Below are 13,796 nucleotides of genomic sequence, written 5' to 3'. Positions count from 1 at the left end.
TCTCACTGCTCATATAATTCATTACCAGTTTAATAGGCTCACAAAACATCCGTCCTGTAGAGTAACAAAGCTGCCATACAGATATCACCATGACAAGAAACATTGTTTGCTGGGAGGGAATGCTATCATACTTCATCCTCTCATTTTCTCTCAACAGGCACGGATATACATATATACATATTTAGTCACTCTGCTATGGAGAAGTTCACAATGTGCTGACTAAATTTGTTACAGATGTTAAGGTCAATATTGCATACAAGGATTGGGTTTCAGTGGAGGCTGAATAAAATATAATAGCATAAATAGGGCTTTTTAAGGAATGCATCCCAAGGCACTTTATGATATTACTCAATACACTTCGAGCCAGTGCCATAATTTACAATGTATATAAGAATGAAGAAGAAGCCTCTAGAGGCCTAGCTCACTGTACCATCAATCTAGGTTATCAAGTGAGTTTGTCACATGCCAAGCTCTTAAATATCCTGAAAGAGGAGCTATGCAAATGAGTGGCGTAAAGACATGATGGGGAAAAAGCATGACATCATCCGTGAACAGCTGTACCCGTCCTGTTCCTTTATATGAAACAACGCAGCTTAACATCAATTCCATGCAGATTTGCCTGGAAAACATAACTATAGTAGGCCCAAATTCAGACATCACCATCACCTCATGATCTCGTCACCTTGGAGGAGAGCTTACATGTTTTTCAGCACACTTTGCTTCTTCAGTGCAGTGGATAATATGTTGTTTATTTCACAATCTCTGTGTTCAGCAAAATATTCGGACGTTCCGTTGGAAGACTCTTTCTATGAAATTGAAAAGACAATAAAACAGTAATAAAATTAGACATCGCTTTGGAAGCCGACCCAGGAAACTCTATATTACTAGATGAAAGTTCAGCTCATTGCGTCCAAGACTCACAGATGTTGTTTGTTGCATTGTTTTAAAAAACTATATTAAAAAATGGAAGATGGAAGCTTTTCAAACCATCCCTGGTGCCGATGAGGTAATAATTGTCCCTGATGTAAAAATGCCAGGCTTACAAAGGGTGAGTTTTTAAAGTACCATTTTGTGGTAGATTATAAGAGTTCTATGGGCACGTAACCCTAAAGCAACAGAGATGAATTCTCACATCCCATTTCTTAGTCCTGTACTGATTTTGAGTTACATGATGTTTTCTTCTCCATTAGAGTCTAAAGCTGAATTCAGAATTCTGTTGGCTTCTTATTTCTCATTTAGAAGTGCATTGTGGGAGTTCAGATGACAATTACACAGTTAGGGCTAAGCTGTAAGGTCACATGTCTGACAGTGGGGTGGAGAAAACCTGCTGTCTGTTTCCAAGGGCAACCAGTAGAATTTTGAATGCAACTATGTATGTAAGTGGAGAGAAATACATGAAAATAATATATAAAAACAGCAAAGCATTTACAAAATGATTAAAATTTTTCTATAGCTTTATATTATGACTTTATGTTAAAAGTGGAATTTTATTTATTTAATGTAACACAGACTGGAAAATATTAGTTTATAAATGTTGACACCAGTTTCCATTTTTATATAAAGGTTTGAACAGCCTGTCATGATATAATGTAGCCCACACACAATATGTTACGTATTGCTTTACTGGCCTACTCTGTCTATGCTTCGGGAGCTCACTAGTTTCAGCCTTGCACCAATTTTCCAATCCCCTAAGGCATAAGCATTTATATATTTTTTGCATAATATTAGCTGATATAAAGGAAAGCCCCGGGCTCCCACCCATTCCTAATGCAATTGGTGCAATAGAGGAAAATATGCAGCTATGGCATAACTAGAGTCCCTTTAAGAAACAGGAATGTTCTCAATCAAACACATAAAACTTTTTGTTGTTGCTGAAACGACATCATATGTGGCACAGTTGAATTTAGCTTTATTAATGCGTCTTACAGATTCTTTAATTTAAAGGGGTGCGACTACTGGCAGATTTACTTTAGGTTATACCAATGCTGCTCTATGCGGCACTCAGGAGGAAGGACATTTACAAACGGTTGTTTTAATTTTTTATGAAAAACTATAGAACAAGTAAAAGATTTGTAAAGTTTTACAGGGAACAAATTTCAATGACCACTGAATGTTTTTGTTTCTTTTTTTTTTTTTTAAAGCGGCTCCTTTAAGAAGAACAATTTGACAGTGTGGCCTTTGGATTAAAATAATGTACACCTCTGCTTTAAGCAAATATATCTTTCAGCTCAAGGTTACATTTAGCATTGGTGATTGTAGAGTTAAAACTTAAGGCTAAGGATGAGCATGGTTTGTGGTTGTTGGCTATACTTCCTCCATGGACCGCAGGAGATTTCGTTTTGTCCACGCTAAAAGAGAGCATTACTGGAGAGTGTTTGTTTAATGTGAGCTGGAAAAAAATCTACGTACGAAGCATCTTGTTTCACCCTGAGACAGACAGCCACTGGCTACATCACAGATCGCAGTGTTGCAATAGTTTTTATTAGCTTGCTCCACATACTTGTTTACTTAAAAGAACAGATTTTTTGGGGGGGGATATTTACAAAAAAAACAAACCTCTTCACCGTGTGTTAAACAGGGCCACAATCTTGTTCCTCTGCTTAGTTTCTTTACATACAGTAACATCTGGGAAATACAACAAATACTGTGCATGCAGTGTACAATGAGGACACAACGTAGATACTGCAACTTGCCCTTGCTATATGTACAAAATTAGAGCTTAGGGGTAACAAGTCTGGGCCCAGCAAGACATTACTCATGTCTTGTATTTAAACTTAGGATTGTATTTTTTCAGCAAGAATAAAGGTATCAAACAAGGTATTTATTCCTGTATCTAATTACCCTGGCAAAGGCAGAGTGGCTTGTTGGCGCACCCCTGGCACCCAGCACATGTCCCGCCAGCCCCCCAGTCAGCTATGCCCCTTTTCATCTGTGATTCCATTTAGTTAAAGGCCATCTTTGAATCTTTTTTTTTTTTTTTAAATCAATGTATTTTTTGATTCTAAGCACTTTTTTAATTGACTGTTATAAACTTTTTACGATACAGCTTCTATGTATCCTGTATAAATAGAAGCTGAATCGTTCTCTCTCAGCCGATTCCTTTAGTTCAGCTAAGAGCTCAGCTGAGAGACAGGACCCAGGTAATATTGATCACATCTAAGTTCATAACTTAGATGTGATCGATATTAGCTGGATCCTGTGTGTAACGTCCACAGCCCTGGACTGTCGTTCTAACTTACTCGTCCATGGTCACAGCCTCGAGGGTTGAGTCCCGGGCGGCGTCTCCCTCCTGAGAGACGTCGGCACTGGTTCCCGTAGGGTGCGCGCGCTCACATGTGTAAAATCTGTAATTAGCCCATGATCACCCTGGACTATAAAAAGGGCCTTACCCTTTCACTCATTGCCTGAGCGTTGTTGTGTTCACCCATGTTAGTCTTAGCAAATGGTCCCTTAGTGTTATCCTGTTCCCGTTGTTACCGTACCCTGCTACCTGTCTCCTGTATCCACTGTGACATTTGTTCCTGTATTCCGTGCTACATTTGTTCCTGTGCCTTAGGGTATGTTCACACGGCAGCGTCCGTAACGGCGGAAATTACGGGGCTGTTTTCAGGAGAAAACAGCACCGTAATTTCAGCCGTAATGGCATGTTGAGGCGCTTTTTGCTGCGTCCATTACGGATGTTAAATGGAGCTGGTTTTCCATGGAGTCCATGGAAAACAGCTCCATTTACGCCTGAAGAAATGACAGGCACTTCTTTGATGCGGGCGTCTTTTTTACGCCCCGCCTTTTGACAGCGGGGCGTAAAAAAAATGACAGTGTGCACAGAACATCGTAAGACCCATTCTAATGAATGGGCAGATGTTTGCCAACGCTATCGAGCCGCATTTTCGGACGTAAATCGAGGCGTAAAACGCCCGAATTACGTCCGTAAATAAGCCTTGTGAACATACCCTTAGAGTGTTGGAGTCGTGTTGTGTCATCGGTCACACCTGCTGTTATACACCACGTCTGGTGTCATCTGCCTGCAAGTACATCTGTGCCTCAGCCTCCGCTACTGTCTGGACTATCAAAGATACTCTTGTACTAGGACTGTTGTTTGGCAAGCTGATACTCCGCTGCGGCGGTGCGGCCTAGTGGGTTCACATACCCACGTATCGTGACACTGTGAGTCAGAGGCACGCAGGACCCGCTCTTATCCGAGCCATCTGTTCAGCTGAACTGACGATATCGACTGAGTGAGAACAATACAGCTTCTATGTATACAGGGTATATAGAAGCTGTATCGTAAAAAGTAAAAACATTTTAATAAGTCAATTAAAAAAGTGCTTACAATAAGAAAATACAATGATTTAATTAAAAAAATAAACATGCAAAAGGTTTCCATAGCCTTTGAGTCATCATCTCAGGAGAAAAACAATGTGAAAAAAAAACAAAAAAACATGGCCAAATTACATTTTGCCACTTGAGAACAAATGACTGTCAGGGCCTACCAGTATCTATAACCATCAGATTGTCAGCAAATCTCTCAAGACTGTAAGATCTGCCAACCAGAAATTCATGTCTATGGCTAGCCTATAAGGAGACTCTTCTTTTGAACAATATTTTACAGTTCAAAAATACACAAAAAGTTGAGTAACTAAGTAAATATTTTCCTTTACTTCCACTGATTTTGAGCTATATGTCGTTTTCTTCACTATTCACACGCAAAATAAAAGCAAAAATTCTGCTAATTTCTTCTTGAAATTTGTTTGCAGATTTCACGTGACCCAACAACTCAGGCTCTATAAACATTGACGTCATGGCTTTTCGTTATTCTGCTCCGACATAGAAGCAGAACAACAAAAGAACTGGAGCCGCTGGATCTATCGCATGACAGAAACCAATGGTGCTCGACAGAACCCATTGACTTTAATGGGTTTTCATAAAGGTGTCCGTCATTTTGCCGGACAAAATAGCGAAGCATGCAAAACCGGCAGAATCGGTGATGGAGACTCCTAATAAAGTCCTCAACACTGATATGACCATGGCCGCCATCAGGGAAGTACAGCTGGTATTGCCGTCAGGGGCCCGGCTAGAATGATGAAAAATAGGGGCCCGTCGCTTTTCAGCAACTTTACACATTTCATTGAGAGCCCCAGCGTTAGTCACTTGGAGAAAGGAATGGACCCTGCAATGTAATAGGGCCCGTTCCTTACTCTGAAGTAACTAACGCTGGGGCCCTGAGAGGACTTAGGGGAAGATGCAGCATGTTGAAGCTCAGTGTGGAGAGATCCCGCCCCCAGCCAGCTCCTTCTCTACACCGCGGACTGGACAGGCAGGCTAGTGAGTGTGTCCCCCTCTCTCCATCCTGCTTCACATTCCTCCTGACCCCACTTGATTATATATAACTTGATTATATAAAGTATGTTAAAATTGTTTCCATAGCGTTTTTTTGCTGTAATCATGTTTTCAGTACGGGACCAGGGACAGTATTCCCGCAGAGAGACAGGGACTCCTAGCGTCATAGATAACTATGATGCTAGGAGCTCGGCTCCCTGAACTGTGGTCGTTCCGGGAAATACTGCCGACATACGGTCCATATAAAACGGACCGAACACGGACGTTTCAACAAGGCCACTTCAGAAGTGGTGGATTTGTCTCCTATTTCTTGTGCGGATTGCGCACTGAAAATTCACTACAAATGTTCACGAACGTGAGCAAAATGGCCGTTTTTCCACTGCCAATTTGCACCCATGTGGAACCCGTTCTCACGGATCTATTGAGGGATCTGTAAAAACGGACATAAATGGGACATGTACTATTATTTCTCGGCCCCTTACACGGTCCGTTAAAACAACGGCTGTGTAAATAGCCCCATAGAAATACATGCAACCATGTGACGGCCATTAAAACAATGGCGTCACACTGAAATTTAACACGTTCGTCTGAATAATCCCTAACTTATTTTCAAAAACCCATGCACATGCAGCATAAAAAAATCTGCATGGAATTTAGAACGTGCTGCTGATTATTAAATCAGAAGTATGTCTATTATGTTGCAGAATTGGAACTTATTTTACCCTTTAGGGTATGTTCACACAGCAAACACAAAACGTCCGTAAAATACGGAGCTTTTCAAGGGAAAACAGCCCCTGATTTTCAGCCGTTTTTAAGCATCAAGCATTTTTTGATGCGTTCTTTATGCCAGTTTTTTAAGCTGTTTTTCTATTGAAAACAGCTCCAAAAACGGGACATGCACTTCTTTTTTACGGGTTGTTCTCCCGTGGGAATGAAACACAGTTTTTCCCATTGAAATAAATCGGCAGATGTTTGGAGGCGTTCAGCCTCCGTATTTTAAAGCCGTTTTTCGGGGGCGTTTACGGCCGAAAAACGGCTGAAAATAGGCCGTGTGAACATATCCTTACAATGCAAAGGGTTAATTTGCTGCAAATCCCTGGCAAAATCTGTAAGGCTAAATGCAGGCGTTGAGGAATTTGGTGCAGAAAATCTGCATCAAAACCGCAGGTAATGCTGCAGGTAAATTCCGCACCTAAGGACTTGTCCACACAGAACGGAATTGCTGTAGAAAATTTGTGCAGCAATTCCGTTGTAAGTAGCAGATGTTCCGCTGCAGAAAAAAACGCACCATTTCCTGCATTTTTTACTGCAGAAAATGGTGCGAATTTTGCGGCATTGATCAATTATAGGATATGGTGACATCTCCTTTGAAAAACGCAGCAATTCAGTCCACTTTCCGCAGCAGGAATTGACATGATGAGGTCTGAAAAATACGCACCACAGGTCAATTTCTGGTCGGAATTTTTCCACAGTGTGTGGATGAGATTTGTTACATCACACCCACTTTGCTGCTACTGTATTCTGCTGCGTATTTTCCATCCGCAATTCCAGACGGAAAAAATGCAACAATTCCACAACGTGTGGACAAGCCCTAATAGTGCATTCTTAAGTGCGGTTTTTACGCTGCGGATTTGTTATTTTTGATTTTTTTTAAACTGCTCAGATACAATTTGCAAGCGGAATGCAGATTTTAAAATATCTGCGACGTGTAGATGAGATTTCTTGAGCTCTCATTTACTTTGCTGATACTGTATTACACTGCGGATTTGACGCACGAAAATACATGCGGCAAATCCGCACGTAATATGCCTCGTGTGCATTTAGCCTAACAGAGTTTTTTTTCAACTCATCCAAGGGCCCCATTCACACGTGTTGGATTTGATACGGATTTCAATGACAATCTGCATCCCATGCATATGAGGTTTCCGCAACCCAGTTCACATGCTAGGAAAATTTTTCCACGTGTATTTTTGTCGCACCATGAAAAGAAATCCAGCACAGCAATAAGAAGCATGCTACTTATTTTGCACGGAAAAGCCGAAGATAAGCAACTTTGAATGACCATGGGACTAATTCTCGCACGGATCTGCTACATGCTTATGGCACATCTGCGGCAGAAATCCAAGTGTAATCCTCAGATGTTTGCTGCATAAAAACACATTGGACTTTAATGGCAATATAAAAAAGTTAGTGCTCCTTATATCCCCACAAGGGCTTCCCCCTTCACATCGTGTTATTGCCCTACATTTATTGTAGAGAAAATCTCCGAACATGCACTATAAACAACGTAAACAAAAATTCACAGGGCTCCACTATGTCCTTTTAGCCTATGTCGGGCTGGTATATGTTGGTTTACCTTTTTTTGAAGGATAGAATAGCGTAGTAGACTTTGCTATTCCATCCTGAGAGATTCCACAAAAAGCCGTATACCGCTCCTGACATTAGTATGGGGACTGACATCCAGAGCTTCCCAATGCCAGAGTCCCCAGACAGAGCATCACAAGTGCTCTGCCCATGGACTTTGTCCCTGGGAAAACTCCTGACATCACTGTCCATATATGTAAAGTGACGTCAGAGGATTCTCCAGGGCCGGAATTCCTGGCCAGAGCGTTGCCGACTCTCTGGCCTTGGACTCAGGATTGGCAAAGTCAAAGTCCCTGGGCAGAGTGCTAGTAGAAGTTCTGCCCAGAAACTCCAGCCCTGGAAAAGCTCCTGACAACACTGTCCATTTATTGACAGGGACTTCAGTAGTTTCCCCAGGGCCATTCCCCGGGCATCGTATCCCACTTTATGCCATACAGGTTGATACGTTTTGGCTAAATAGAACAAAATCCAGAGCATTAACCGGTCACAGCCTGCTCCATGGTTTCATTCACTGTAATTGACATCAGCACCAAAATCAGTTAATGCGTATAACGTACAAACGTGAGCGCCACATTTTCCATTGCCCAACCCCGGTAATGGTAAATTCCTCATGGCAGCCCTGGATGTGAGCAGAGCCTTAGCTGTAACTGTGTAGGTTTCATCTGATCTCCCAAAATGCACTGCTGCCAATGCACTCTCTGGTGACAGGAAACCAATTAAATGTTGAATTTAACCCCTTCAAGACATTTTGACCACATGCATTTATTGTTGTCTGGACAAGCTTAGGGGGCTCTTTTTAGGCCAGCATTGTCCGTATAAAATCGTCAGCCGTGGCGATCACGGGGTTGAAACAAAGACAGCCTCTTTTTTTCCCTTCACACGACTTTAATGCTTCAATTAGTGCCCAAAATGCTAATTTCCTCTGCACAGGTGAAATGTAGTATTACAAGAGGCCATCCAAATGTATGTTTGTCCGTGTGATACATGAACGATCCGAGTCTGTCTGAGCAAAACTGCTGCCAATGACTCTGCACTCTGGCTCATAGGGGTTGTTCATACACACACACATATATTTATATATAGAGGGGCAGACGGGGCATGTAGGGCCCAACTAGGAGGAAAGGAAGGTGGTGGTGCAGCGCCCAACTAGGAGGAAAGTATCGAGACTGCTACCGGCCCTGCGGCAGGAGGGGGCCCGTGATGCCCCTGGGCAGCATGTGCCCCCTCATACCCGGTGCCGCTGCCTGCACCGGGTATCCGGAGGCCCCAGACAACTGACACATTCAATTGTATCTGCGTCATTAGGACATGGATACAATTGAATACTATGCTAGCTCCCTGCTCTGCCATTCACTAAGGCGTTGGAACAGGATCCCTGTGGAGGCCGGCGCAATGACATCATTGGATTACACCGGCCTATGCAAGTCCCGTCTCCTAGACCACTGAGGACACTCTGGAGCTGCACCGTTCGTCACGGGAACAGGGCTAGGTCAGTACAATTTTTTTTGTTTGTTTGGGGGCTGTGTGGTGCTATCAATAAGGGGGGCTGTGTGGTGCTATCAACAAGGGGGGCTGTGTGTCACTATTGACAAGGGGGGCTGTGTGGCACTATTGACAAGGGGGCGCTGTGTGGCTTTATCTAAAAGGGAGGCTGTGTGGCACTATGTACAAGGAGGTGTGTGACGCTATCTACAGGGGTGTGTGAAGCACTATATTCATGGGGGCTGTGTGGCACTATCTACAGAGGGTGTTTGTGGCACTATGTACAAAGGGGGCCGTGTGACTTCATCTACAATGGGGGCGCGTGGCACTATCTACAAGGCGGGCTGTGTGGCACTATCTAAAAGAGGAGGCTGTTCATATACTCTCATTAGCCTCAGTTATACAATCTGTTTTAGTCAGGTACTGACCTCTTTAATTTTTTTTCTTTTAATTTATTGTTATGTTAACTATCTTATATACCTATATTACCGGTAAAATGTACAAATGGTTTTAGGCTTGAGTTACATAAAGAAAAATGTGAAAAACAAAATGACACCTCATTGATTGGTAGAGAAAGCAAACGTGGCGAGGGGGATGGAGATATCGGGAAAGAAGTTGGCGGGTGGTGGTTTGGGGGGGTTCAAACTGAATCTTCGCCCCAGGTGCAGGAGAACCTAGATACGTCTCTGATTTGTATATATATATATATATATATATATATATATATATATATATATATAAAACTAACTGTGACAATTGTATTTATTGTATTTCCATCAAGAAGAAACATTGTGTGTGGGCAAAACGAACGCAATCTAGACCTTAAATGGTTAAAGAATCTATATGGCTACCCTGAGACACACTTATGTAACCCAATAACCACTTTTGACACTTGTTTGACATGCCCCTCACCCCAGGTTCATTAGAACACAGCAGTAAATTTACTTCCTGGCTCTTTAAACGACACCCAAACCCTCAGCCCAACCTTATCTAGTGCAGCTCCTGGCAAAGCTTTCCACTGATTTAGGATCTATGGTTAGAGTTTATTTGCAAATAATTATAGGCACCAACAGGTCCTTTCCTTTTAATTAGTAAACGGTCCTCCTGGAAATACTTTACTTGTTATTTTCTCTCGAGGACACAAGTTAACAAAAAAAAACAAAAAACATTAACATTATTTTACAGACTGTATTAAACACACTATAATAAATGAATCTGTTTTCAGTCTAATCATTTTGTTATACATCAGACTTCACACACATTGAACCTTAATATACATGCAGCAATTTAAATAGACTAAAATGAACAAAAAATTTTTTTTTTTCAAGTTTGCCCTAAAAGAGGAATAGGTAGATTTGCTGCAGCTTCTGCTGACATCGAACGGACTAAAGAAAACCCATAAAGAATAATTACAATGGAAAGCTCAGCTTCTTCTTTCTTTTTACCAGCATGTGGCCAAATTGAATCTGCTGCAATTCCACAAATCTCTTCCCAATCACAACATGGTCAATTTCCCTCTCATGATCCACTTAAAATCCTCAGTGTGTAAGATGTAGTTCATAATCCGGAATAAAAATAATTAGTGCTCTATGCTGGTTTCTTAGCTTTATTCACTGGAAAACTTCATTCATTTCACTATAGGGCAGAGTAGGAGGAGACTTGAATTACTGCCACACTTTACTTCCTCCTTGCTGATGATAAGATAGATGATAGATAGATAGATAGATAGATAGATAGATAGATAGATAGATAGATAGATAGATAGATAGATAGATAGATAGATAGATAGATAGATAGATAGATAGATAGATAGATAGATAGATAGATAGATAGATAGATAGATAGATAGATAGATAGATAGATAGATAGATAGATATCTTACCAAAACAGAATTACAAGCTGTCTGTGTGTATGTAGATAATAAAATCCTGTGATTACAGCAGCCTCAGCCCTGATTTGAGAAGGAAGCCTCTGCAATGTGAGAGGGGTGAGAAGTAATAAGTGTAAGGTGGCCGCCAGGCTTGCAGAAACATGATCGGGCTGCTGCACCACCGTATATGTAACATGGCAGACAATAACTTCCTATTAGGATAAAGAAGAGGTCTGCAGCACAAGCGGCTGAGCTCTGAAGGGAAAGGCTTTATAAAGGTATTGTAAATGAGAATCTAAGCAATGAGAAGTTTTTTTTTCACTTAGGGTACGGTTGTGATTGATGGGGTTAAAGGGCTTTCCTACCATGGCATTTTATGAAATGTCAAAGAATACTTTAGCTAGCACAGTAGGAGTCTGACTGTGGGGACTACCTCTGTCCAGAGAACAGGTCTGAACAGAGAACTTAAAGAGGCTCTGTCACCAGTTTATAACTTCCCTATCTCCTACCTAATCTAACAGGCGCTTTGATGTAGATAACTCCTTTTTTTTTTTGTTTGCTTTTTAAAAAAATGTTTATTATTGACCATGTTATGAACATTTTTAGATTTATGCAAATTTTTTCTAAATGCCCAACTGGGCGTTTTTTTTCTATTCACCAATGGGGCATTGTATAGAAAAGTGTATGACGCTGACCAATCAGCGTCATACACGTCTCTTCATTCCAGCCCAGCTTGATTCACGGTGACGCTGTGACATCACTTCATCCCGCAGGTCCTTCACCGGAGCGGCGGAAGACTGAACAGACATCGCCTCCAGCCGTGCCAGGACGTTTACCCGAATCTGCAGCGGCTGGAGGCTGGGCTGGAATGAAGAGAAGTGTATGATGCTGATTGGTCAGCGTCATACACTTTTCTATACAACGCCCACTTGGTAAATAGAAAAAAAATGGCCATTTGGGCTTTTAGGAAAAACGGTCAATAACAAATTATAATTTTTTTTAAAAGCAGTAGCTATCTACATCAAAGCACCTATTAGATTAGGTAGGAGATAGGGAAGTTATAAACGGGTGACAGAGCCTCTTTACAGTTAATTTACTTTGCCCTGGTTAAGGCCAATCCCCCAACCCCAAATCTTTTTAATCTAGAGTCCTGTAAAGCGAAGATCTCAGATGTTAGTCAGGCATGCTATTTATGGATCATAACAATGTCAGTACATGCACAAAATGTTGTCATGATCCTCCCATTTGCTGCAAAAATAAATGCTCCCTCATTAATTATTACAGGACCCATCACAGAGATTTTTTTTTAAATTTGTCTGAGAATGGGGCACCGGAGCATTACTCTTCAAAAGGATATCATAATTCAGAGTAATAAAATAATTTTGAATGAGCTCAAGGATATGGGTTATTCTCCCTTGAGTTCACCTTTAATAGTATACAAGGGAATTAAAAATGTCAAAAAACGTTTGACGTCATAGTGAGATGTCAGAAATTCTGATCGCTGGGGTCCAAGCACTGAGACACCCACCGATCGCTAAAATGAAACAGCAGAAGCGCTTAGGTGAGCGATGTACCGCTGTGTTTCTGATCTACTGTCCTCAGAAAGCTGATCAAGCGGTGTACGGTATAGACTTTCTATTGAGCCTGTACACCACTCCGAGGAAAGCTGATCAGAAACTAAGCGGCACAACGGTCACCTGAGCACTTCTGCTGTTTCATTTTAGCGATCGTTGGGGTGTCAATGCTCTGACGCCCACCGATCAAAACTTCTGACATGTCAAAAGTTTTTTTGAAAGTTTGGTTACCCTTTAAAAACAAAAAAAAAACGTAGGCTAAACTGCTCATCTTTGGCATGTTTTGACACCTAGTGAACGTTTTCAGGATTGGAAGGCCCACCAGGTAAGGGGGAACTACCAGTATCAGATCACGCTAATTCAACCTGTTGGTGTTCAGCTGCTGTGGAAGATGTGGTTCTGTATAATCTGCAGCGGAAAACACCTGGTTCACTGATTGACAGCGAAGAACTCCTCACGTGTACGCCGCTACAGTATAAATACTCTGCATCATCGGTCGGAAAGCATAGCTGAATATTTCTCGACACTGTATAAGGCAGAAAAGATTAAGCAAGTAACCTCATCTCTGCTCCCCTGCAGCTTTATACCTAAGGGAGAATTACACATAAATTCATCCCTGACAACTGGAGCACTTTGTATCCTTCACACCTCATAACGCCGCTGGCAGGTCCTCAGAGACGGATGACTATGAAGTACATGAGAAGGTAGCCGTATTAGGTGGCACTTCTGCTTTAAGTTGTGTGTTGCATTTTTGAGTGGAACAAAAACATGATTTATGTGTGAAACATTTCTGAACATGCCCTATAAGTACAGTAGACTTTCCTCTCTGGCCACACCCTTAAAGTGTTGAATTTTGAGAACAATTAACACAGACCGTGAGTCAGTCTTTGAACAGCTCTGTGGGAACCAGAGTCTCAGCTATGTGCAGTGATGTAAACTCCCTAAGGCTTCCAAAGCCTACGAGAGAATTCAGAAACAGACGTAAATAAAAGAGTGAGCGCTGCGTCCAGTCACATTATTGAAGCACGTCGGCGAAACGGGCTCTGCGTTGTTTTGTGTTCTTGTTTATCTGGGAATCACTTCTGGATCTGTATTGCAGATGTGGACATTCCCTTGCATTAAACAATGTATAAGCGAAAGTAAGAGAATCTATAGATGTTGATGTATTG

General features: G+C 41.7%; 1 protein-coding gene across 4 annotated transcripts in view; it reads right to left on the bottom strand.

Annotated features, from left to right (window-relative positions):
• SLX4IP (SLX4 interacting protein) overlaps window positions 1–13,796 on the bottom strand; it is a 121,348-nt gene that overhangs the window by 5,496 nt on the left and 102,056 nt on the right. For all 4 annotated transcript variants that reach the window (XM_075863078.1, XM_075863076.1, XM_075863077.1 and 1 more), the window contains one exon: window positions 700–806. In XM_075863078.1, coding sequence (XP_075719193.1) covers window positions 700–806 — 107 coding nt within the window. The remainder of the gene's footprint in view (window positions 1–699; window positions 807–13,796) is intronic.

The sequence above is a fragment of the Rhinoderma darwinii genome, chromosome 4, assembly GCF_050947455.1.
Source record: "Rhinoderma darwinii isolate aRhiDar2 chromosome 4, aRhiDar2.hap1, whole genome shotgun sequence".
NCBI lineage: Eukaryota > Metazoa > Chordata > Amphibia > Anura > Rhinodermatidae > Rhinoderma > Rhinoderma darwinii.
The sequence above is the reverse complement of the archived record's forward strand: the minus strand, read 5'-3'. Positions and strand labels throughout refer to the sequence as shown.